The sequence below is a fragment of the Phyllobates terribilis genome, unplaced genomic scaffold, assembly GCF_046119375.1.
Source record: "Phyllobates terribilis strain yellow unplaced genomic scaffold, ASM4611937v1 Scaffold_11__3_contigs__length_659146591, whole genome shotgun sequence".
In the NCBI taxonomy this organism is placed as follows: domain Eukaryota; kingdom Metazoa; phylum Chordata; class Amphibia; order Anura; family Dendrobatidae; genus Phyllobates; species Phyllobates terribilis.
The window spans coordinates 358,925,801-358,949,772 of NW_027362771.1; the positions used below are offsets into that span (position 1 = coordinate 358,925,801).

Sequence of the window (23,972 nt, forward strand, 5' to 3'; positions counted from 1 at the left end):
CGCCAAGCAGCAGAGAGGAGCAGACGTGCTCCCTGCGTCCTGAGAAACCCCGCATGACAGGCCAAATCCAGAGGCCTGAGAGGTGCTCCAGCCGGGCACTGGTAAAAGAGCTCCGGATCCCTCACAGTTGTGACTCGAGTGCTGTGCCTGCTGAGGATACTAGGAACCTGATCGCTGTGCTGAGTGAGTTCGCGGAACCCGACAGACGAGGCCTGGACCCCCCCCCCAAGGCTCGAGAGACTGCCCCCAACAGCCAAGCAGAGAGGAGCTGCATACGTGAGCAGGGCCGTCACTTCCACTGCTCACCCACGGTACCGGGGACAATTGGGTTTAAGTACTCAGGTTGGGAGGGGGACGGTTGGGGCTAAAGTAGCACAACGTGATTTAATTGAATTCATCCGGAAAGAGACTCACGGCCTAGCGGGAATAACCGGTGACCCCCGCTAGGGCCAAATTCACGGTTAAAGAACTTGTGTGGTGCTTCTCATGCTTGAGGGCATCACCTTACTTTAAGAAATTTCGTATTTTTCTGATATTTCAAACCACTGTTCATTACCCTTGTTGCTAATCCCTTGTTTCAGTATACCTGTTGTATAAAACTGTTTACAAACATCTCTGACTGTTCTCGCCTTGTGTCTCTGTGCGTTTCATTCCGTCACCTGCATTACACCAGCACCGAACGAAACTTGTCCTCCTTTTTGGGGACCACAAAAGGGTTGGAATAAAAACCCTTTCCCTGGTCTTCCGGAGGAACCTGAACCACCACACCCTGCTGTAGGAGAGAGTCGACCTCCTGAAACAGTGCGGCAGCCAGTCTTGGCACGAACGGAATGCCCGTCAGACGAAACCTGTCTGGAGGCAGCGAATGAAACTCTATCAAATAGCCTGCCGACATAACCCGTGTCACCCAGGCGTCTGCTATGTGGGATGCCCAGATCGACCCGAATTGTAGCAGACGACCTCCCACCCGAGAGCCCTCGGGGGGATCCCTGGCGTCAGTCAGCCTTAGCGGACTTTTCATCAACCTCCCGTCTGTCCTGACGGGACCGTTGCTTCCAAGGAGTACAAGATTTCTGGGCGGATCTGCCGGAGGATGAGGGACGACCCAATCTCCAAGAAGGCTGACTGAATCGTCCCCTGGCCCGAAAGGACCGAAGACCTCTGCCGGGCCCTGTCCTGCTGGCTGTGGATGCCACTGCCTTTTTCCCAGGCAGAGTAACATCCTTAGCTTTAGCTTTGGCAATTAGTTCCGAAAGATCTGAACCAAAGAGCTGACCGCCCTTATATGCCAGACTAAGCAATCCCTGTTTGGATACTGCATCCCCGGTCCACTGTTTAAGCCACAGAGCTCTTCTAATCGTGACTGCCGAAGCCTGAGCCCTGGACAGAACTGAAGCAGTGTCCAGTACTGCATCTCTGCCATAACACCTAGCTTCTTCCATTCGCTGAAAAAGCTTTTCCACTTCTGAATGCGAAGTCCCATCCTGCCACGCCGCACGCAGCTGATCCAACCACCGCAGAGAAGCCTCACCGGCCCACATGGCCCCCAAGGCCGCTCGGAAACCATGACCCGCGGCTTCATAGATGGATTTCGCCGCTGACTCCGATCTTTTGTCCAAAGGATCCTGAAGATTGGCTCTCCCTTTAACAGGAAGCAGGGAAGACTTGGTCAGCTGAGACAGAGATATATCCACCTCAGGAGAGGGAACCCAATTAGTAACCATCTCCTTGGCACAGGGATATAGGGCATCAAAAAAACGCGTTCCTCGGAAGCGTTTATCCGGACACTGACGCTCCTTCTCCACCGCTTCGTTAAGTTCCTCATGCGCAGGTAATGTAGAACGAACACGGCGCGTCTTCTGATACAGACAGCCCGACCTAGACGGTCTTGTCGGCTCTTCAGACAGCTCTAATACTTCCCGCATGTCCTTAATAAGCCCATCTACGCGACCAGAAAGAGAAACAGAGTGATCCTGTTGATCCTCCTCTTCGGACTCAGAAATTTCATCAACCGAATCTGTTGGTGAATCCGAAGCCTCTGATGCGCTCTGCGAGGGAGACAACGCCACCATAGTCTTGCGGCGCTTTTTACCTCGTGGCATTGGGTGTGATCTAGCTGACACCCACTGTCCCAGGAGACTAGAGAGACTATCAATGGAGCGAGTGAGCGCCTCCACCTTAACATCACTGAGCGTTGAACTTGTTGTAGTAGAAGGCCTGAGTGTATCAGAGGCGTGCGAACCTGAAACGGATCAGGAGTCCGATCCGCACTCCCAGGCCCCTGATCCGACATGCCACCCACACCAGATGCCAGGATGTACAACAAGGATGGCAAAAAAGTGTGAAAGCTGCACAGCCTGTTTTCAAAACTCACTTTTTTTTTTTTTTTTTTTAATATTTTTATTTATTATTATTTATTTATTTATTTTTTATATGCGACAGGCTCTGAAGGGTTAAAGCTCACCCTTAGAAAAGAGCTACCCCAGAAATGCCGAGCAAAAAATCAATAGGGGGAAACTCCCTTAAACACCATGTGTTTCCCCTAAAGTTCCACTTTTTCAGAAGGGGTTAACATCACAGCAACTATAATACTACACAGCCTAAAAGGTCAGTGAAGTAAATAGCTTTAGGAGAGAAAGCGGCAGTGCTCACGAGGACTCCTAATAGGTAGCCTGGAGAGACAGCACTGACAAAGAACCCCTGCCAGAGGCAGAGGGGACTCACCGGTACTGCGGCGACCGCTCCTCCTAAGTGTGTGGACGGACGGGGAGCAGAGAGCAGGAGGCGCCGCTGGACGCCGGAGGGAGAAGCAGGGACCGCCAGCGCACGCTCAACCAAGCGCTTCCTGCCTAAGTAATGACGGCAGGAAGCCAGGAGACGCTAAGCCACGCCCCCGCTAAGTCAGAGGACTTACAGGTGCAGGCTCCACTTTATATGAGAAAAACTTGGTGACAGGTCCACTTTAAACATGTACTGTAAACAAAACACTCCTGTGTTTCACACTCAAACACCTCTGCGAAAACCGCTGTGAAAACGCTGCATGTGAACATACCCCAAGAGTTTCCTTGCAAAAGAAGTCTAGGAGGCTGACATGTACTTATCAGAGAATACATTTACATCTGAAAGACAGGATTTTATTATGAACCACATACAGGCCTGTGAATTAATGCCAACACCTGTTAGCTATATATATTCATTGTGCACAAGGTGGACGAATCGTGTCTGCAAGAAATGCCATGTACAAGCTACTCATGGAAAATAGCAGGATAAGCAACAATGTGCAGAAGTCAGGTTGTATTAAAACATATCCATCATGCTAATATGTATTGGGACAATTTAGGACAAATAGTCATAGAGCTAATATGAAAAACCGGAAAAAACAACGATCAATAGTCCAGAATAATCAACATTGCAAAATTTATTAACCAAATATATACAGGACAGGGGAAACAGGAAAATACACAAGTGAGGAAAAAAAACTGAGATGCGCACAAGGAAGGAGCATTTACATATAAAGGTAATATGTCCCAAGGAACCCTTGACAAAGGCTGGTCCGAAACGCACGTCAGGGCGGACGCGCAAGAGCTTAGGAGCCTCTGCACAGGTTGGTGTCTGCATAAGTTATCTATAATTTACCCATTTGAAAACAATGTACATATATTATGCTATTACATGAACCTTTGACACCCCACCACTTGGATAGGTGCATGGTTTCTGTATTATGCGATACTACCATCGATTAAATGCGACATATTACCTTTTTATGTAAAATGCTCCTTCCTTGTGAGCCTCTCGCACTGTTTAATCCTTACGTGTGTATTTTTCTGTTTCCTCTTTCCTGTATATATTTGGTTAATAAATTTTGCAATTTTCATTATTCTGGACTATTGACCGTAGTTTTTTCTGTTTTTTCAAGAATTGCCATGTGCAGTCACTAGCTGCCCATCTAGCATACAGGATCGTCTAGACTCTACAGGCATGACATTTTACAGTAATCAATCATCAATTGCATAGGTGCAAAATGCATTTTTACTCATTTAGCCAAGTTTGACCAGGATCACACTACCGTATTTTCTTTCATTCAAGAGAATCGTCAGATTATGCTAATCACTCTCTGATCAAATTATAATTTTCTTGGATGTGGAGAAGATGGAAAAAAAAAAGTTTCAATTTTTTCCATTCTGTCAGTCCGTAAAAATCGGACTGCACTCAGATGTCATCCGAGTGCAGTCAGATGGTTTCCACGGATTCAATGATTTGCGTGGCCGAGTGCGATCTGAATATCGGATGCACACTGTGTACACGGTACTTTTGTTTTGGACAGATGTCAGATGGTATAAAAAAAAAAAAAAACAGACAAGTGCACAGTCCTATGGAATAACATTGGTCATAGTGTGATTCGAGGTTTTGTCAGATGGCAACTTGGACCTATTTTTGTCATCTACACAAGCCCATTATGTGATATATGCTTAGCAACAGCAGCAATAAATATTTTTCTCTGCTCCAAACTACATTTTGCCAGGAGAAACCCCTTTAACAACTTGGACATTCAGGAAAGATTTTTAACCTCCAGAAGTGAATAAAGAAGAGTCTTATAGCCCAACTACAAGTAAAACCAGTTCTAGTAATGAGGAATTGATACAAAAGCTTACAGAACTTTCCATTATACAATAAATAGCTTTATTGGCTGAAACTAGAAAGCCCCTTTCATCTGAAGAACATATAGTTCCATCTTTACCAAATATCTAATAAGCAAGCTGACATCCTACCTAATGTTTTACAGCCGGATCAGTCTTCACTATACATTATACTTCATTGTGTAATTAGGATGACATTTACGGCAATTAGAATGACAATCACCTATAAAACAAATCCTATAATGTCCTTATAATTAGTTACATCACTGTAGAAATGGTCAATAATTATGTTCAGAGCTGCGGATTTGCCTGGCCTCCAGACATGAGCAGTCATGTCAGCACTTGGTATTAAAGGGAGTCTGTCAGCACAATCTGACAGTGCAGAACAAGCAGGCGCTCAGCGCACCCTCAGTGTGGCCAAACAGTCCGATGCACCTTCCCGCCTAAGTGCTCTCCATCCGTTTGGCCACCACTCTAAGGGTGCATCTGTGCTCGGTAAGAATGGTATTTTGGTGCTGCGACTCCCTTTGTGTGCATTCTTTATGGCTGTTGATAAACCATTTATAGGTAATGGTTAAAAAAAGAAAAAAAAAAATCTATATAATGCCAAATACAAAAAAGGGGCATTTTAAAGTAGTCAATGTTTCACATCCTCATTTTTACTATGTTCTTCCCTTTCTTTTTACTTCCCATGTTATGCTTCTCCCTTTAAGCTAACCCAACGCCTTCAACATCCAAGTCAGCAGGGCTGTGGAGTCGGAGTCAAGGAGTCGGTGCCCATTTTGGTGGAGTCGGTATAAAACAGACCAACCCCGACTCCTAAAATATATAATAAATTGGGTACAGTAACTCAATGCAGTTTGTGGGGAATATTTTTTCATAAGGATTTGGGAAAGTTATGAATTGTCCTATAAATGTCTGTCCTATTCCTGATCTAAGGGTCTAGACTTTTAGCTGAGATGAATCTGTGCTACAGTAAATTTATTACTGAAACATGAGCCATGTATGAGGGAGTCGGAGTTGTGGAGTCGGAGTCATGGAAATTGAGGAGTCGGTTTGGCTTACTGACTCCACAGCCCTGCACGTCAGAGGTCATGCATTTAAAGGGAATCTGTCACCATGTTTTTGCTAACCCATCTAAGAGCAGCACGTTCTAGGTGGAGAGAACTGTATTCCTGTGATGTGTCACTTATTATGTTGCGTGTTGTATTTTTAATAAAATCAGTGTTATCTGCTGTAGTTCTCAGAATGATTAGCTCTGTATAACCCCAACCACACCACTGATTGGCAGCTCTGTACATTGTGCATAAGCAGATAGCTGTCAATCAGGAGTGGGGGAGGAATATACAGAGCTCATGAATATAGAGGACTACCGCAGCAGGTTTACTAGTCCTCTAGTGATAATCTCCTGCTGATAAAACAGTGATTTTATCAAAACTACACTAAGAAGCCCAGTAAGTGACATATCACTGGAATCAGGGTCTATATTCTATATCTCTACCTTACACTGCTCTCACACTTTAAAAGGGAATTTGTCAACAGGTTTTTGCTACCTAAATCTACTAGTATAGGACAAGAACAGTGTATTATAGACTCTAGTTATTACAGTGTGCGCTCTGGAGCAGGATCAGGTTGCCCGGAGGCCTTTAAGGGCAGATTCCATCTACTCAGCACATTGCTCTGTACTGAAACAAGTCACGCTGAACAAACCTGTGTATAGTATTCCAGCTGAATAGATGAGCTAAATGACCTGATGAAAATAACCTGGCACAATCACTTGTGAGACTTCACGGCAGTAACATGCAAACAAATCAACCTCCCTGTGACCACCCTGCGATCAATATACCTCCAAGTATGGTTCACTAGCAGCAAGTAGAGGTCAAATTATGTTCTACCCCCAGGACATTCTCACTTTAAATACTCTAAGCAGTAAAAACCACCATAGTAATGCACATCATGATGTATAAACATTTGCTCTCCCATCAAAGCCAGCAAATAAAGAGGCTTTTAGGAAGAATTACACTTGCATGCCAAGAAGGTACTGGTGAGGACAGCTGGGTAAGGACATAGTGGCACTCAGGCATGGGTATATTACAATAGGTCTTCTGTGCCCCTCATAAGTGCAAATTCCACTAGTTCCCAGTACATCAAACCTATTTCAACTTCATACAGTCTAATACAACTTAAGGATGGGGCTACACGGCGATTTTGGCCATGAAACAGGTTGCACTGCCAAAGATCGCCCCGTGCCACTGCCATATCACTACATAATGTAGGTGAAGTAGGTTGCATTACAATCATCAAGGCAATGAGACCATAACGAGCAAAGAGTTGTCAAGAAATCTAACTAGTTATGAATTCTGGCGACTTATTGTGGTCATGCGACCCCATTCACTAGCACTTTGTTGTGATGTACCAGAGGCACAGAGTGAGCTTCAGTCGTGTAACCGGTGTCGTAGCCAAAATCGGAATGTAGTCCTCAGTCTTAAAGCACCAGCAGTTTTTTATTTCACCGCTGGAGTGGTGCTTTGAATCTAAGGTCCCTGCACTTAAAAAAGGAAGATGGTGGCAGGTATGAATCTATCAGCGCCACTCTCATTGGTCTCCACTAGTTTGTGACCTGCCAGATCGTTCCAGTGTTTCATGGAGCGAGACAGAGGTCACTCTTCAATGCAAGTCTATAAAAATGTCATTCGGGTTCTCAGACTTGCACTAACCGTTTGTGATGTAACTTCTGACTTGCGGCCAGTGAGAAGCTGCGGTCACAAGTTGGTGCCGTGGGACCGGAGCAGCGCCAAAAAAAGTGAAGATGCCGGAGGGTGAGTATAAGATCGGGGGCATAGACCTTACAAGCACCACTCGAGCACTAGGGGGAAAAAAAGGCTGGAGTGGAGCTTTAAGCTAATGGATGTACTGATGAATCAAACAGGGAAATCTTTAACCCCGTCATGTTGCTATTCACAGAATATGGCGGCTGTCCCAGTGTGACTAATAATTAACTCAATTTCTTTGTAATTATTTTCCAGTCTTGCATAGCTTTTGAGGTACACAAGGTAATATATTATATGTTGTATCTGCAAATGTACAAAGACAGACTAGAAGCAGTGGGATGAAAGTGAATAGAAGATACAGATTAGATATTAGAAAAAACTTTTTGACAGTGAGGGTGATCAATGAGTGGCACAGGCTGCCACGACAGGTGGTGAGTTCTCCTTCAATGGAAGTCTTCAACCACAGGCTGGACAGACATCTGTCTGAGATGGTTTAGTGAATCCTGCATTCAGGGGGCTGAATACGATGACCGTGGAGGTCCCTTCCAACTCTAACATTCTATGATTCTATGCTTATATATCCAGAACAGAGGGAAAAAGCTTGTACCAAGAAGCTACAAGGGAATAGATCCCTCGTAGCTTCTAAGGTAGCCTGTCATTTGGCCAGACAACGAGTTCAATAAGGAAAGTACAGGAGGACAAAGAAGTGTATCCAGTAGCAGACCAGCTGGTATATGCATATTAGGAGATTTCAATAGTCAATAAAACCTGATTATAAAGGCGTCACTCACCATTCACACACAGCTGCTTGAGTTTTGTAAAAGCAGACTGAATATCCTGAAGAGTTGGAAGACCGTGATCCAAATCACATTTATAAACATCGCTCCTTAAAGGGTGACTACGAGTGATACCACCACAAATCCTATGCGAGAAAAATAAAATATTTCAGATCACCATTAGAAGTCTATAAATAAGAAAAGGCTACAGACATAATATTAATAAATATAAGGTTTATGAGCAGGGAAGGTGTCACAGATTGGACATCTCGGTATAAGACGACATGTACCCCTCCAGCAGCCCGGCTGCCACTCACCGTTGGTCTATCTTGCGCTGCTGGTCTTTGATGCAGGACATCCTGACCAGGGCACTGCCATTAGAGTGGTTCCAGCACCACAGCTGTAGAAAACAAAGACAAGATCACGTGTCCTACATCATATGTATCTTCAGCTACAATGATGGGTCAATAAATCATATCATTATTAATAAAGTAAAAAGTACAATGCATCATAAAATGAGTTCATGTTATTGCCCCAAGAAGACGCTGATTAACACATACTCACCGGCAATCGTCTTCCAAAAAACGAATAAGAATACTGCTTCAGATCCATATCGGCAAGAGAGGAGGGGACCACAAAATACTCTGGAAGGCTACAATGAAATACAAATATTACAGGATTAACTGATGGCCCTCGCCAGGAACCAGTGTGACAAACGTGTGCAGTGTGCATGGAGCCTACGTGACAGCGGGAACCCAAATCTGACAATTTTCACAAGACCGACTGATGGCAGAGACAGGTTTATTCTGAATATGAAGTTACGACAGACAACAAACACTAGTCATACTGATGTGTTCGCAGTAAGCACTAATCCTATCAAAGAATATATCAAATATGTTCCCGAAACACAAGAAAAATTATTGTATCTACGTCTAGTGTCACCATACCAGCCTATAGATACATTATTTATACATAAGCCCCAGTACAAAGCTGCCCCCAATAAAATCAATACTAGGTGGGTATATAAAGGTAGACTTTGCAGAATTAGCACCTATTAGATATTAACTTTGCATTTGCTTTGGCGTTAATAATTAATGTGTGTGATTCCGTAAGATAAGATGATGAAATCTCTCTTTAAATGTCCAATTAGTGTTTGCAAATGGGTGTAGTTCCTACAGATCGGTATTTATGAGACTCCCAAGACTGGAGCAGCAGTTTTCACTACCAATAGTTCACAAGTGTCCTATAATAAAGCACTAATAATCCCACCAAGTGTCATACTTCCCTCTCCCTTATCATAGAGACATAGTGAAAAAGGAAGCTGGAAAGGGATGTGGCTGCAGAACCAAGAGCAATTCTGCAGCCAGGACTAACCGTACATGTGAAAAAACTAAGCATAAAGGTCTTAGGAGATATACCACATCATTAAAGTAGAAGCCTCAGCAGAACTAAACCCAGACAGGTCAAATCTGCAATAAGGGAGGGAAGGAGACATCACGGCCATATGTGGTGTCAGGACGTGCTCCTCCATGACAATCACTGCAGTTGGGACTCCTCTTGAGCGCGGCAGACTGACAAGCTCATCCCAAGAGAATTATGCCGCTAATTAATTCCCCAACAATGAAAGCAGACAAGTGCTGCCTGCCAATAATTGCCTGCTGCCATAAATTAGACTGTGTACCTGGCTGCATGGCCATGTGATAATAACCCAGGAATCTGCGCTGTATTCTGTCATTTGTTCATATAAAGGAGCATATGGTAGAAACAAAGATGCTTAAAATAGACATCCTTAAATGGCTTAGCTGTAATCTGCCTTCCAGAGCACCCTTTATAAGTCTGGATACTGGGTGACGACAGACGCAAGCAGAAAGCACAGCTCTCCTATGTGGAGGTCTACACACCTGCTCTGACCTAGCGGTTTACACACAATAGATTATCTTTCTCTACATCTAGAAGAGGTCTAAACAGAGTATTAGAGAAGTGTTTTCAGTGACTTTTAGTACATCAATGCCCTGTAATTTCTCATGGAAGTAATTCTTGCGCTCTGTCTTCTGACAGAACGGTGGACGCAAAGTCCACAGCTCTCCTAAACCCGAAACTCAGCCTCATACATGCCTAAGAGGATGTGACGTTCAGATCAGGAGACCCGCGGCCAGTCAGGACATCACGGTTCATATACAGATCATGAAAGCCGAACCCATGAAACCAGACCTTCGTCAAAGATGCCCATATTATCCCCTATTCATTTTGGGGCTTCAAGGGAATTTGTCACTAGGTTTTTGCAACCTAATCTGAGAGAAACATAATGTAGAGGCAGAGACCCTCATTCCAGCAATGTGTCACTTACTGGGCTGTTTGGTGTAGTTTTTATAAAATATCACAGATTAATCAGTAGGAGATTATCACAAGAAGACTAGTAAACCTGCCGCCATGTAATCCTCCATATAGATGAGCTCTGTATAACCACACTCACACCACTGATTGGCAGATTTCTGATTATGCACAGTATACACAGGAAGGTGCCAATCAGTGGTGTGGGCGGGGTTATAATAGCTCCGCATTCAGAGCACTGCTAGATCTGCAGCAGATAAAACAGTGATTTTATCAGACCACATTCAGCCCAGTAAGTGACATCACTGGAATCAGTGTCTCTGTCCCTACATCATGCTGCTCTCAGATGAGGTAGCAAAAACCAGCTGACAGGTTCCCTTTAAATAAAGTTTGGGTTGGTAAAATTGTGGCAGAGTCTACATCTTTGAATGTAGCTATTCTTTAGCTAAACCACTTATTTTAGGACACTGTAGATATATTGGCACATGCAAGACTCTCGGAGGAATTTACGAATATAAAAGACAATTGTTTAGAGGATGCACTCACTTTCCAATGTTTATTTCATATGAATAAATGGTTACAGGACCTCCTTAGGAACTTTAAAAAACAGGACTACTTGTTGTGTATTAACTTTAATAAGCATAATATAATTTTCTCCGGCCCCAGGCAGATTCCCGGGGACGGCAGTGCTGTAATTTAACAGCCATCAGTCCATTACTTTCTTCTTGCTCTGTGAGCACACACGTAGCGTTCACTACTGAATGCCAAGGTGCATGCAATGAAAGATTACGCCCTGACACCAGTGGCAGCATTAGGACGCACTTTGTGGGCGAAGGATGGTGTAAATATCCAAAAGGCCCTTGGCATAAAAAAGGTTCCCTACCCCCGACCAATAGGGTTATATTTATAGGCATACATACCTTTTTGAAATCATATACCCCTCATTTACTGAGCAAACTCTCCATTCGGAAGCCCCCGTTCTTTTGATTTCTCGGTCCCAGTCGGAATATGTTTCAAACATCGGAGTCTTTGGACCTGTATCTCCTCCTCCAGGATCTATCCCATTAATTCTGTCTCCTGTAAACAGAGTTTGACATTTTACTTCGGTAAAGTGTCCAAGACATAAATATTATAAGTTAGAGTGTGATACAAATACGAAGTTATAAATAGGGGGAAAGAAGACGCCAACGACAGCGGCAAGAATAAGAAAGGAATAATCACTGAAAGAGCAGAACAGGACAAGGGGAAAAGCAAATAAGTGAAGGGCTGGGAAAATTATTCTAAAATGTAAAACCTGAGAACCTGGAAGAATTCTGGGGCTCTGGAGTTGAATCTACAGTCACACTGCTTCAGGGTTTTTTTTGTTTGTTTTTTACTGTAAATTAAGTCTAAAGCTCAATAAATAGTTATTGTTTTTAATTGTCTATGTTTTTATTGAGTTTTCCTCATAATACAAAGATAAACTTAATACGTGACAGAATTTCATCACAAACAGATGTGTTGTAATATCTCAGTCGTCTATAAAGGATACATTTCGGTTACCAATAACTCTATATTAGAAATTATAAAATGTAGCTTTTCTGGCGTAATAAAACCTGTGTCCCCCCAGCTGCAGTTTGTTTAATCAAAAAAAAAAACGAAAAAAAAAGATAATAAAAACCACAACTACAACAGTTTGAGCCAACATCCCCAGGTTCAGCATAAAGTATCCACCGCTGCCGGCAGTGCTGACATCATATAGACTAGTGTGTAGTGATGAGTGAGCAGGCTCCTTACTCGAGATTTACGAGCATGCTCGGGTGCTCACCGAGTATCTTCAGCGTGCTCGGTGTTATGTTTTCGTCACTCAGTGCTCATGATTTGCGACTGTTTGACAGCTTTAATACATGTGAGGAATGCCTGTTTCTACCTCTGTAATGTCCAGACAGCAGAATGCAGGCGGCCTGAGCCTGCCAGAGTTACAGGATTACCACCAGTGTGCACTTTAGCCTCCCTCACTCAGTTGGGGAGTAGAGCTCTGATACTAATATGCTGCTGTATGTCTACCTAATATGTAACAACTTCGCTCTCAAATCTACATTCATGGCAATATTAAAAGAATTCTCAAGCTCCAATACTCAATAAAGGAAATGCATTAATACCAATGCACCAAAAAAACACCAAAAAAAAAAAATCATAAGACGGTGCACTTGTCACTCCCCCGATGCATCGGGTTCATTACCAGTGTGTGCCCCCGATCAGGAGTCTCCCATTAAATAATATTAGGTACTAAAACGTGAGATTTTGAAGCCTCACCTGCTTTTTTTTGTCATTCACATGCATAACCGTTATAATGGTTTCATATCAAAGTATGTTAAGACTGATATAGTCTTTGGTGTGCTCCTAATATTTCATGACGGGTTCATGGCAGAATTTAGTCCATTCAAATAAACTACAGTCACGTCATAACATGAGCACTTTCAGTCATTTTCATGTTATGATTATATTCTAGAATTCTTAAAATAATTGTGGCTTTAGTGTCCAAGATTAGTGTATGGCTGACTGGTAAGCCTGATAAGAGTGTTGTGACATTAACACAAAGAGTAATCAATACAAGAAATGCTGAGATATCGAATGCATTATGAAGCAGCCAGCACAGCAGGGAAGAGATGCATAATGGCATCTGCTGGCACATAATTTGCCTGCAACGGTTGTGGCTGTTGGACATGGGGTGATTTGTAGCATCTAAATTAATGTCATTATGTCTATATGTATAGCAGACCGTTGGCACAAGATACTTGTTCACAGATTTTTTTTTTTTTAATTTATCTGGATTTGCTAAAGGTCTACAGATAATCAACCAGCTTGATAGGTTCACACTGATATTATAGCTTCTGTATATGCTATACTCAGTAATTCCTGATGAATTGCATCAATTTAATAAAGTGCACAATGCACATTACTAATATTCTGATTACAACGCCAGCTGTGCACATAGATCCTACATTTTAACCTACCTTGATTATGATACATCTTGGCAACATACTCGAAAGCGAAAAGTAGCTGAAGATCTGTTGGCTGTGAGTAGTGCGCTAAGGCAAGACAAACCTGGGACAAAAGATACAAAAATAGTCAAATAAAATAGAAGAATGGCCTACATAGGATTATAGTAGTGCAGAACTAAATGCTATTCTCCTCAGAAGTCGTGAAGTCAAGGAAATGGCAGAATCGTCTATAATGTCAATTAGTAACAGGGCAGACTGGTCAAGAACAGAGTTGCCCATAACAGTCTTTGTGAACAGGCTCACCACAGTAAAATGAGTTTAATTCATAAAGAGGCATCTCTCCAGAAATGTGCTAGAGAGGCGTAAATTGAAAAAAATTTAGAAGTGCAGGCTTAGCCACCCCAGTCCTGCCCATGTCCACTGGTTTGGGGGAAGGCGTCTTGGCATTAAAATGCCGAATGTTGCAAAAATTTGTGCAACTTCATTTGCCGCAAACTTATGCAACCTGTGAAAATACCTGTGCAATTCGTGTCCAAAATTATTCAACTCCATTACAAATTATATTTATTAGCAACATTTACAAACTTTTTGTTTTTTGGAGAAACCAATTGTTAAATTAACATTTTCTGGTTTAATTTGGTTATTGCAAATTCATCACAAAATGCCACTTTTTAATGATTTCTCAGAATAATGCAACCCTTTGTATACTTTGATATTAAACCTAATTTGCAATGAGGCTTGGACAATTCTGGCTGCAGCTGTATATACTCACTGAAAAAACATTAGACGCACTGGCGAACTGGTCCCAACAGCTGTTTACAGACGCATGCCCAAGAACGTTATTATTTGCTAAACCTGTCTAAATACACACGTAGATGCAAGGGCAATAAAATACTCACCAATGGCCATCTTCCCTGGTTTCCAGCATCGTTCCGATCCTCTTCTGGGTTATGTGACATACTACGACTTGCCGGATCACGCTGGGGTTTAGGTTTGCGCCAGAAGTTGCTTTTACATTATAAATAAATGGAAGAGTGAAGCCCCATAGACTTACATTGTAAAAGGGACCACTGGCTCACAGACCCCAGTATGAGCCAGCAAATCAGAATAATAGTCACGCGAGTGAGAAGAGGACCAGAGCAGCACTGGAAAGATGGCAATCAATGAGTATTTTAATGCACTTACACTACACAAGTATTTAGACAAGTTCAGCGAATATACAGTTCTCGTAGTGCTTCTTTAAAGTCGGAGTCTAGATCTTTTATATTGATGGCCTATCCTTAGCACAGGTCATCAATATCTGATCAATGGGGGTGTAACACCTGGCACCCCCACCAATCAGCTAAGACCCAATGCAGGCTTTGTGTACTGAGGTGTGTAGCTGCACAGCTCTGTCAACGGAATAGTGGTTGCGGCCGGGTACTACACATCTGCTTCCTACTGATTCAAACAGGAGGTGGTTGTGCAGTACCTAGCAATGGCCACTATTCAGTTGACAGAGCTGTGCAGCTACACACCTCAGTACACAAGGCCGACGTCGGGATTAGCTGATTAGCTGCAACACCCGGCACCCCCACGGATCAGATATTGATGATCTATCCTAAGAATAGGTCATCAGTATAAGGCCATGGTCCCACTATCAGTATTTGGTCAGTATTTTTTCTCAGGAGTGGGAGCCTCTATAATGGGCATTTGTTTCATCAGTGAAAAACATACAGATGTGCTCAAAAGTTTACATACCCCGGCAGCATTTTTCCTTTCTTGGCCTTGTTTCAGAGAATATGAATGATAACGAAAAAACGTTTTCTCCACTTATGGTTATTGGTTGGGTGAAGCCATTTATTGTCAAACTACTATGTTTTCTCTTTTTAAATCTTAATGACAACCAAAAACATCCAAATGACCATGATCAAAAGTGCACATACCCCAGTTCTTAATACCGTGTATTGCCCCCTCTAACATCAATGACAGCTTGAAGTCTTTTGTGGTATTTGTGGATGAGGTTCTTTATTTTCTCAGATGGTAAAGCTGCCCATTCTTCTTGGCAAAAAGCCTCCAGCTCCTGTAAATTCCTGGGCTGTCTAGCATGAACTTCGCACTTGAGATCTCCCCAGAGTGGCTCAATGATATTGAGGTCAGGAGACTGAGATGGCCACTCCAGGACCTTCACTTTGTTCTGCTGTAGCCAAAGACAGGTCGACTTGGCCTTGTGTTTTGGATCGTTCTCATGTTGGAACGTCCAAGTACGTCCCATGCGCTGCTTCCGGGCTGATCAGTGCAAATTGGCCTCCAGTATTTGCTGATAACGTGCTGCATTCATCTTTCCTTCAACTTTCACCAAGTTTCCTTTGCCTTTGTAGCTCACACATCCCCAAAACATCAGCGATCCACCTCCGTGCGTTACTGTAGGAATGTTGCTCCTTTCATCATAGGCCTTGTTGACCTCCCTCCAAATGCAACGTTTATGGTTGTGGCCAAAAAGTTCAATTTTGGTCTCATCACTCCAAATTACCTTGTTCCAGAAGTTTTGAGGCTTGTCTCTGTGCTGTTTAGCGTATTGTAGGCAAGATACTTTGTGGCATTTGCGCAGTAATTGTTGGAACCCTCCTGTTTGTTTTTTCCATCTTGTGTTTTGCGGTCACGTGACCATCTGCCTTTATATTCCAGCTCCGCCCCCTTTTGGCTGTGCTGGACTTCAGTGTTTGACTGTTTCTCTAGCCAGGTGCTTCTGTGCCTTTCTCTGTCAGTTCGTTTGGTCCTTCTGGGACTTTTAGTACCTTTTTGTCTGTTTGTCTTTTTGTGTTCTGCAACAACTTCTCTGTTTAGGAGGTGTACCATTTTTGTCCCAGTCCTTATTTCTTTTAGGGACCCCTCCCCTTATGCTATAGGTCTTCGTTCAGACTAGCCGAGGACTAAGGTGGGCCTGTTCGCTAGGAACAGGCAGCCCGCTACATCGTAGGGATTCAGCTTAGTTTTTCTGTAGGGACAGTTTTCCCTTATCTTTCCTTAGTACACGTTGCAGATCATAACAGTAATGGCTTTCTTCTGGCGACTCGACCGTGCAGCCCATTTTCCTTCAAGTGCCTCTTTATTGTGCATCTTGAAACAGCCACACCGCTAGTTTTCAGAGAGTCCTGAATTTCAGATGATGTTATTTGTGGGTTTCTCTTTGCATCCCGAACAATTTTCCTGGCAGTTGTGGCCGAAATTTTTGTTGGTCTATCTGACAGTGGTTTGTTTTTTACAGAGCCACTGATTTTCCATTTGCTAATCACAGTTTGAACGCTGCTGGCTGGCATTATCAATTCCTTGGATATCTTTTTGTATCCCTTTCCTGTGTTATACAGATCAACTACCTTTTCCCATAGATTCGTTGACAAATCTTTTGCTTTCCCCATGACTCACAATCCAGAAACGTCAGGGGCTGGATGAAAGATTCAAGAGTCTGTCTGGATCCCAGAAACTCACTCAGCTTTTATGCACACACACACACTGATTACAAGCAAACAGATCACAGGTGAGGATGTTACCTTTAGTAGCCATTCAAACCCATTTGTGTCAAATTCTGTGCATGTTATCAGGCCACAATCACCAGGGTATGTGAACTTTTCATCAGGGTCGTTTGGATGTTTTTGGTTGTCATTCAGATTTAAAAAGAAAAAATACAGTAGTTTGACAATAAATGGCTTCAGCCAACCAATAACAAATGAGTGGAGAAAAAGTTTTTTGTTATCATTCATATTCTCTGAAACAAGGCCAAGAAAGGAAAAATTCTGCCGGGGTATGTAAACTTTTGAGCACAACTGTACATCTGAATGTGACATTAGTGATTCAAAAAGAAAAAAAAATATCCCAAATTCAACTTTCAAGGTGTAGACTTTATAGCCCATAATTTCTGACATGTTGAGGAAAGAACCACACAGAACACATTTTCTGCGCTAGTCCTGAAGTCACGTGCTGCAAACTACACACTGCTGTATTAACTGGAAGCAGTTCCAATAATTTGTACAATTTCTTCAATAAAGTGGCTCAAATTGTGAATATTCAGATAAGCATTTCAGCAATGGGGGCAAACATGGAGGCTGTCCCAGGTTCGGATGCATCTTGACACATTTATTTCCTAATGTGGTGACTCAGTGGTGAGCACTTCTGCTTTACACTAACTAGGGTTATGGTTTTGAACTTACTAGGTCACATCAGTGTAAAGTTCCTATGCTTCTTGAACTTGTGTGGATTTCCTCTGCACTACAAGAAAAGGTCAACAGGCTGCTCATGAACCTGCATTTGTATAGGGTCCATGCACACTGTTTGCAGTATATGCAACTTGAAATGCTCCCAACACATACTCTAAATGAGTCCATAGACCACTATGGGTATATATATACCAAGTTGGATTCATTTATATACATAAATATACTTGCATAATTTAAGGCTAATCTATAGCTCAAAATATCATTAATTAAGGCTTCAAGAACACATTGTGATTTCTCCTTAGCATCATATACTCAATGGCATAGTCATTCCTGCTTATAGAGTGACTAAGATTCAATATTGCCATAAAATAGTTTATTTAATTTTATAAAATTAGAAAATTCAGTTTTAAAGGTTGTATGGCTGTTGTAAGTGACTACTCCGTGACAATACTGTAAGTTTAGCTCCACATTGCACTCTAAGGCCTGGATTCTCTGTAGAGAAGTTTAATGGCAGAAATAAGTGGGTGTCTTATCAGTTCTGGGAATCCTGGAAAACTCATTCAATCCTAAATCCAGCTTGGTTCTAGTGATTCAGTATACTCAAGCCATATGGGATGTTTTCAGGAAGTAAGAAATGAATAATTCTGTTGGTCACCCTTTTCTGAACTCAAAAAACACTAGTCTGGAAAGTCGGATTGAGCAAGTGGACGGCACTTGGCTGCCAGAGAAAATCTTGTCCTACGTGATTTCCAGAAAACAGATGCAGATTTTACTCGTCAGTGAATGAGTCTTATATGTAGCGGAGAACGTTAGTGAAGTCCAGGCAGGGAATTGGCAGCTACATGGCTTCTCACACTACTTCAGGCATAGGCACAGGTGTTCACGTTCCCCATATATACAGAGCACCGTGAACAGTCCACATTCAGAAACATCCGAACACACGAGAGCTTTATACCCTTGTGAGCGCATGTAAGGAGAGACCACTCACTGCTATAACTGGGCTTGTCTGCAATACACAACCACTTGGCATTCTTTTTTTAGGGCACACCTGGCTACAGGGACTACTAGCCGAGAGCAACATTAAGCATCAATGGCATCTGTATTAAAATCAATTTCTCTATCCCCATTTAATCATCTGGAATTTGCAATGTTGACTGATTGAATAAGAAGTCTGTCCGTGTGTCCTCCAATACAAAACAATAAATACAAACGTAAAACACGTTTAGTTGTTAGCAGTATTATTGAGGGTTGCCCCCTTATAACAAAAAATGTGTGCATTTTGGAGGCCAAATTAAAAATGCATAAAATACACTTGGTGATAAATATAACCATTATACAAAACAAAACCTAAAAAGACAATATCTTTCAGCTGCTACAAGTCTCCAAAGTCTCTGATAAAAGTCTAGATTGACACTTATCAGAGGCACAGTTTTCCAGACAAAAACGATAACTTGGTAGACACCGATCGGAAGAGCATTGATCTACAATATACCGCAGTCGTGTATGCTTTTATAGTTCAGCCCATTCACTTCAATGAGTGCAATGCCACAAAGCCCACTGATAAGAATGGCACTGTTTCTGGGGTAAAAGGAAAATGACTCCTTTTCTAATCCCGGACACACTCCTCAGTCAATTCATTAACAGTTAGTAGTGTGCACATTCCCTTTTTAAGGCAGATTCCACTCCAAAACCCGCCTGCACAAGTGCTCAGAAATGCAATTTATCACTTTGAGCTTTTTCTAAAGTAAAAACGACCAGCTGGTACTGAAGAGTGTGGCATGCACTCGGTCATGTTACAAGGTGCTGGTGAAACGGGTTACGGGACCCCTAGACCAAGGCAGGAAAATTCACCGCTACACTATTGTCCGTGAAAGTGAAACATTCAAAAGTATTTTGAAATAAGCGACTAATTTACATGACGTTTTGACCCTCCAGGGTCTTAATCATTATGTCATTGATTATTGCAAAATAGGAATACTCATGTAATTTCAGAACAGGTCCCAAGTTCAGGGTATCATAGAAAAGATGCTGTCAATTCAGGACAATGTATGGAAGGTGCTGTAAATTCACGGCTTCATGTAGCGCTCCCGCGCCTTAATGTGCTGCTGTCGGCTATTGTGCATATGATCAGACTTTTGACAGTCTTAAACACTTCAGGTCTCAAAAGACAAAAAGCGGTTAAAAGAAAGGGCATAATCATTCTTCAGGCATCTTCCACTTGGAAGACACCACAAACTAAATAAAGTAGTGTATGGGGAGCCCAAAAATATAATAATAATAAAAATCTTTTTATTTATATAGCGCCAACATATTCCTCAGCGCTTTACAATTCAGACAATTTACAGACATTATCGGCACTGTCCCCATTGGGGCTCACAATTTACATTCTCTATCAGTATGTCTTTGAGGAGAGAGACAGTAGATGCCTGGAGTTTTTTGAAGCATTTTAAAAACATTGCAAAAAAAGGATTGTGTATCCTGAAGAGGGTTCTGCTTAAAAAAACTTGGCAGGTTCACCTGTGTTTAAAAGACATAGTGTGCACATACTACTTTGGAGATAACCCTTTTAGTGCAAGTCCTCACCTCCATAGGATAGAGGATAAACTACTGATCATTTGGGTCCAACCGCTGGGACCCTCAAAAAGTTGTTCTAGAAAAAGGCTCTACAACCTGGAGAGCAGGCGCAGCACAGCTGTTGTGTTGAATAGAGCTGATGTGTGAAGCTTTACCTCTGCTCCATTCATTGTCTGTGAAACTGCCGAGTGCTGAGCCTTGGGTTTCCCTGGCAGTCCCACCAACAATGAATGGAGAGATGGACAAACACATTCACCCCCACTTCATTCAAGATGGGGTTCTGAACAGTTGTTAAAGGAGATATCTGGGACTTTATAAAAAACAAAAAAATGTACCTAAGCACTAACAGGCAGGTGATTGCAACTTTCCTGCCTGTTGTGCCCGGCGGCGTTCTTCCCCGGCACAGAGTGGTCACAGACCACTCCTGCTGGGGATTCTGAAGCCGCTGCTAATGTCACATCTACAGATTGGAAGCTTCTTTTCTGCTCAGCGCTGTAGACATGGCGCGACTTTGGAAGCCATTCTGATTGACAGCCGGATCCCCACTGCCTAACTTTGTGAGCCGGCTGTCAATCAGCATAAAATCGGAAGTCCCGCCCCGTCGAGTCAGCAGAGGTCAAAATCCCCGGGTGGAGCGGTCTGTGACCACTCTGTGCCAGGGAAGAACAGCGCCGGGCACAACAGGCAGGTAAGTTGTAAATTACCTGCCTGTTAGTTCTTAGGCACATTTTTTGTTTTTACATAAAGTCCTGGATATACCCTTTAAGCATGTTGACCATTCTCTATACTGAGCTTCTCCCACAATATTCCTTACTATTATAACATACACAGATTATCCAATTTAAATTTCCCATTAAGTGAAGGAAACTTTACAGTACTGTGTAGATCAGGGGTGGGGAACCTTTTTTCTGCCAAGTGCCATTTGGATATTTATAACAAAATATACAAAACTGTCAACTTGAAATTTTTTCTGCTCTATTTGGTCAAACATTTAATTCACCTTATTGTCATGGCTGGAATTACTTCTCTTTCGTGAGGAGTGTGATGTTAGGTGGCAGTGATGCTGCTACTCGCAACTAATTTTCCAGGTATCTGTCAGTCTAGAGCAGTCAACTCTTTGCTATAAGTTTTGTAAAGAACTCGCAGCAGTAAATTGTTCCGAACACATTTATATTACACTGCAGGTCTCCTCACAGGGGGAAATTCACCACTGCTCATGTTACATTTATAGAACTCAAGCAGTGGGAGGTCTGCAGTATACATCACATAGGAGACACCAGGGTTAGAGCATATCCATCACATGAGAAGCTGAGTGTCACGCCAGGTGTGGAAAAGACTTAGTGCAACACAAAGGGAAAAGGGGAAAAGGAGCTCAGACTCTAGGGAAAGGGGGACGGGGAGACCTCCTAGTCTGGTCTAGTGTCACCCTGTCTCAACTACATTCCCTATATTGGCTCTTCACCAATCGCCACACGCGTGCCTCGTCCTGACTTTCCCTGGCATATGGCTATGGCTAGGGATGGGAGGAGATGAGCACTAGTCGATCTCCACTAAACTCTATAGACATCAAGGGTAGACAAACAGGGGGGGATTGCTTAGCTTTAGATGACTCCAAACAAAAGCGCACACGGCCTCAAGCTTCAGAGAGGACGAAGTACTGCTCTTGCTAAAGCCTCATAACTAGTAATGAATATTGCCGGCACCTCACTCTCAGACACACCAGTATTTATATACCCAGGCCAGGGAGCTAATTAGCCAGAGGGAGGTAGCTGCTGGGTCCTAGAGACAGCCAGCCTCTAAGAAGATGTCTGTAATGCCAAACATAGTGATCTCCTGCAACCAACTGCAGGGCGACTGTCACCTCTGACACACCCGTGACACTGGGACTGCTGTTCTCATTGGTGGAATGGGAGAGCAGAGTGCACCGACTCTGCCCACAAAATACGTTCTAATGCTGGCACTGGGCAGCATCATGACCTAATCCTTCATTGCCTGCGTCACAGTGTTCAGTAGTGAATGCTGCTTTTGCGTGCTAGCAGCATAAGGAGTAATCAAAGGGCCGCCGGCCAGTAAAACAAGGCCACCAGCCCGAGCACTGCGGTCCCAAGGAATCTGCCCGGTGATCGGAGAGAAGTACATCGACCCACAGGCCGGAGGTTCCCCACCCCATATATAGATGGTAGAAGAAAATCAGATATCTGGGTTTCTAAATGTCACTATGAGAACCAGTCCCTAGTTGTACCAACATAGGACAAAGGCGGTTCAATAAGGTGTTACCTAGTGCTTTACAATGAGGATTCTATACTAATTTCAAGGTTGAAACAGTTACAGCAAAGTTTTCTCCAAAGGATGTTTTGAAAAATGGAAGCACATCCTACAACAACTCCCTTCTCACACCATGATGTATTATAATGTCACAATGCATGGAGTGGGCTGAGGAGCTGAGCGGTATTACATAGCCAGTATCTCTTCTCATAGCAGTGGCCGCAGCAAGCTTAAGCACTCAAGCAGTAGAAATAAAGTGAAAGTCTCCTATGGGAATTTTTTTTTTTTTTTAAATAAAGAACTGTAACATGCTGCAGAGCAGAAATACTCAGCGTCAAAAAAAAATCACAAAAAATCATTGTGGGAACTAACTTTAGGCCACGTTCACACATTCAGTATTTGGTCAGTATTTTACATCAGCATTTGTAAGCCAAAATCAGGAGTGGGTGATAAATACAGAAATGGTGACTGGTGACGTGTTTCTATTATACTTTTTCTCTGATTGCTCCACTCTGGTTTTGGCTTACAAATACTGAGGTAAAATACTGAACAAATACCGAGCGTGTGCACGTGGCCTTAAAGAGTTAAAGTGGACGTACCTTTTTTGCACTCTCTGGGCCAGATTCATCAAACCGAAATCGAAGAATACGGAAATCTTTACAGTAAATGATCAACTCAGTCGGGTTGAATTTCAGTTTCTTGTTGAATGAGAGGATTTTCTGCTTTCTTTTGGTGTCATTTACTAAAATGAAAAAAAAAGTATTTCCATTTTAATGCAGTTATTATTAATTTATTCCTCTATATGCGATCTTTTGATTTGAAAGCTTAAAAGCTGTTCACACTGCAGTACTGTGTCCATTCAAAAAGACTGAAGTCATCGGCAAGGAGCACAAACAAAGCCCAAGGTTCAAAAGCCCGTTGGGCTCATTCAACTCAATGGCTCAGTTGACAGGAACGCCTGTACCCAGTTTTTCGGGAATTCAGCCTGAAGTCCCAGATAGAGTCATGAACAGGCTGTTAAATACAATGTGAACATCCCCTTAAAACAGGGCGCATATTAAGACCATAGCTCTGTGCTCTATAAATATTGAAAACAGTGCAGACTACAAATCCATGGCCAACTGTGTGATTTAGTGGAACCAGCTGCATTTCTAGGAAGAATTTCTATAGAAAACAATGAATGTTGCAAAAGACAAATGACTTCTATTTCTTTTACTGTTTACTAGGGGTCTGCTACCCTTCCAATGCTGAGAAACTGGAACTGCTGGCAAGGCCAGACATGCTGGGAGTTGTAGTTTCACAACAGATGCAGTGCTGAAGGTGGATGAACTCCGCTCCATACTATGCCTTTTTGGGCCAACTAGTCACTGCAACACCCATCTGCTAGCCACAGCTGTAGCCACAGGGCAGAATGGTTTTGCTTCAATTCTAATTTTGGCCT

The 23,972-nt window shown here is 42.8% G+C and overlaps 1 protein-coding gene across 2 annotated transcripts in view; it reads right to left on the bottom strand.

Moving 5' to 3' along the window:
- MTMR10 (myotubularin related protein 10) overlaps positions 1-23,972 on the bottom strand; it is a 107,219-nt gene that overhangs the window by 22,630 nt on the left and 60,617 nt on the right. For both annotated transcript variants that reach the window (XM_073652908.1, XM_073652907.1), the window contains 6 exons: positions 23,131-23,273; positions 13,512-13,602; positions 11,436-11,592; positions 8,749-8,836; positions 8,502-8,584; positions 8,200-8,330 (listed from right to left, as the gene is read on the bottom strand). In XM_073652908.1, the coding sequence (XP_073509009.1) occupies positions 8,200-8,330; positions 8,502-8,584; positions 8,749-8,836; positions 11,436-11,592; positions 13,512-13,602; positions 23,131-23,273 (693 nt within the window). The remainder of the gene's footprint in view (positions 1-8,199; positions 8,331-8,501; positions 8,585-8,748; positions 8,837-11,435; positions 11,593-13,511; positions 13,603-23,130; positions 23,274-23,972) is intronic.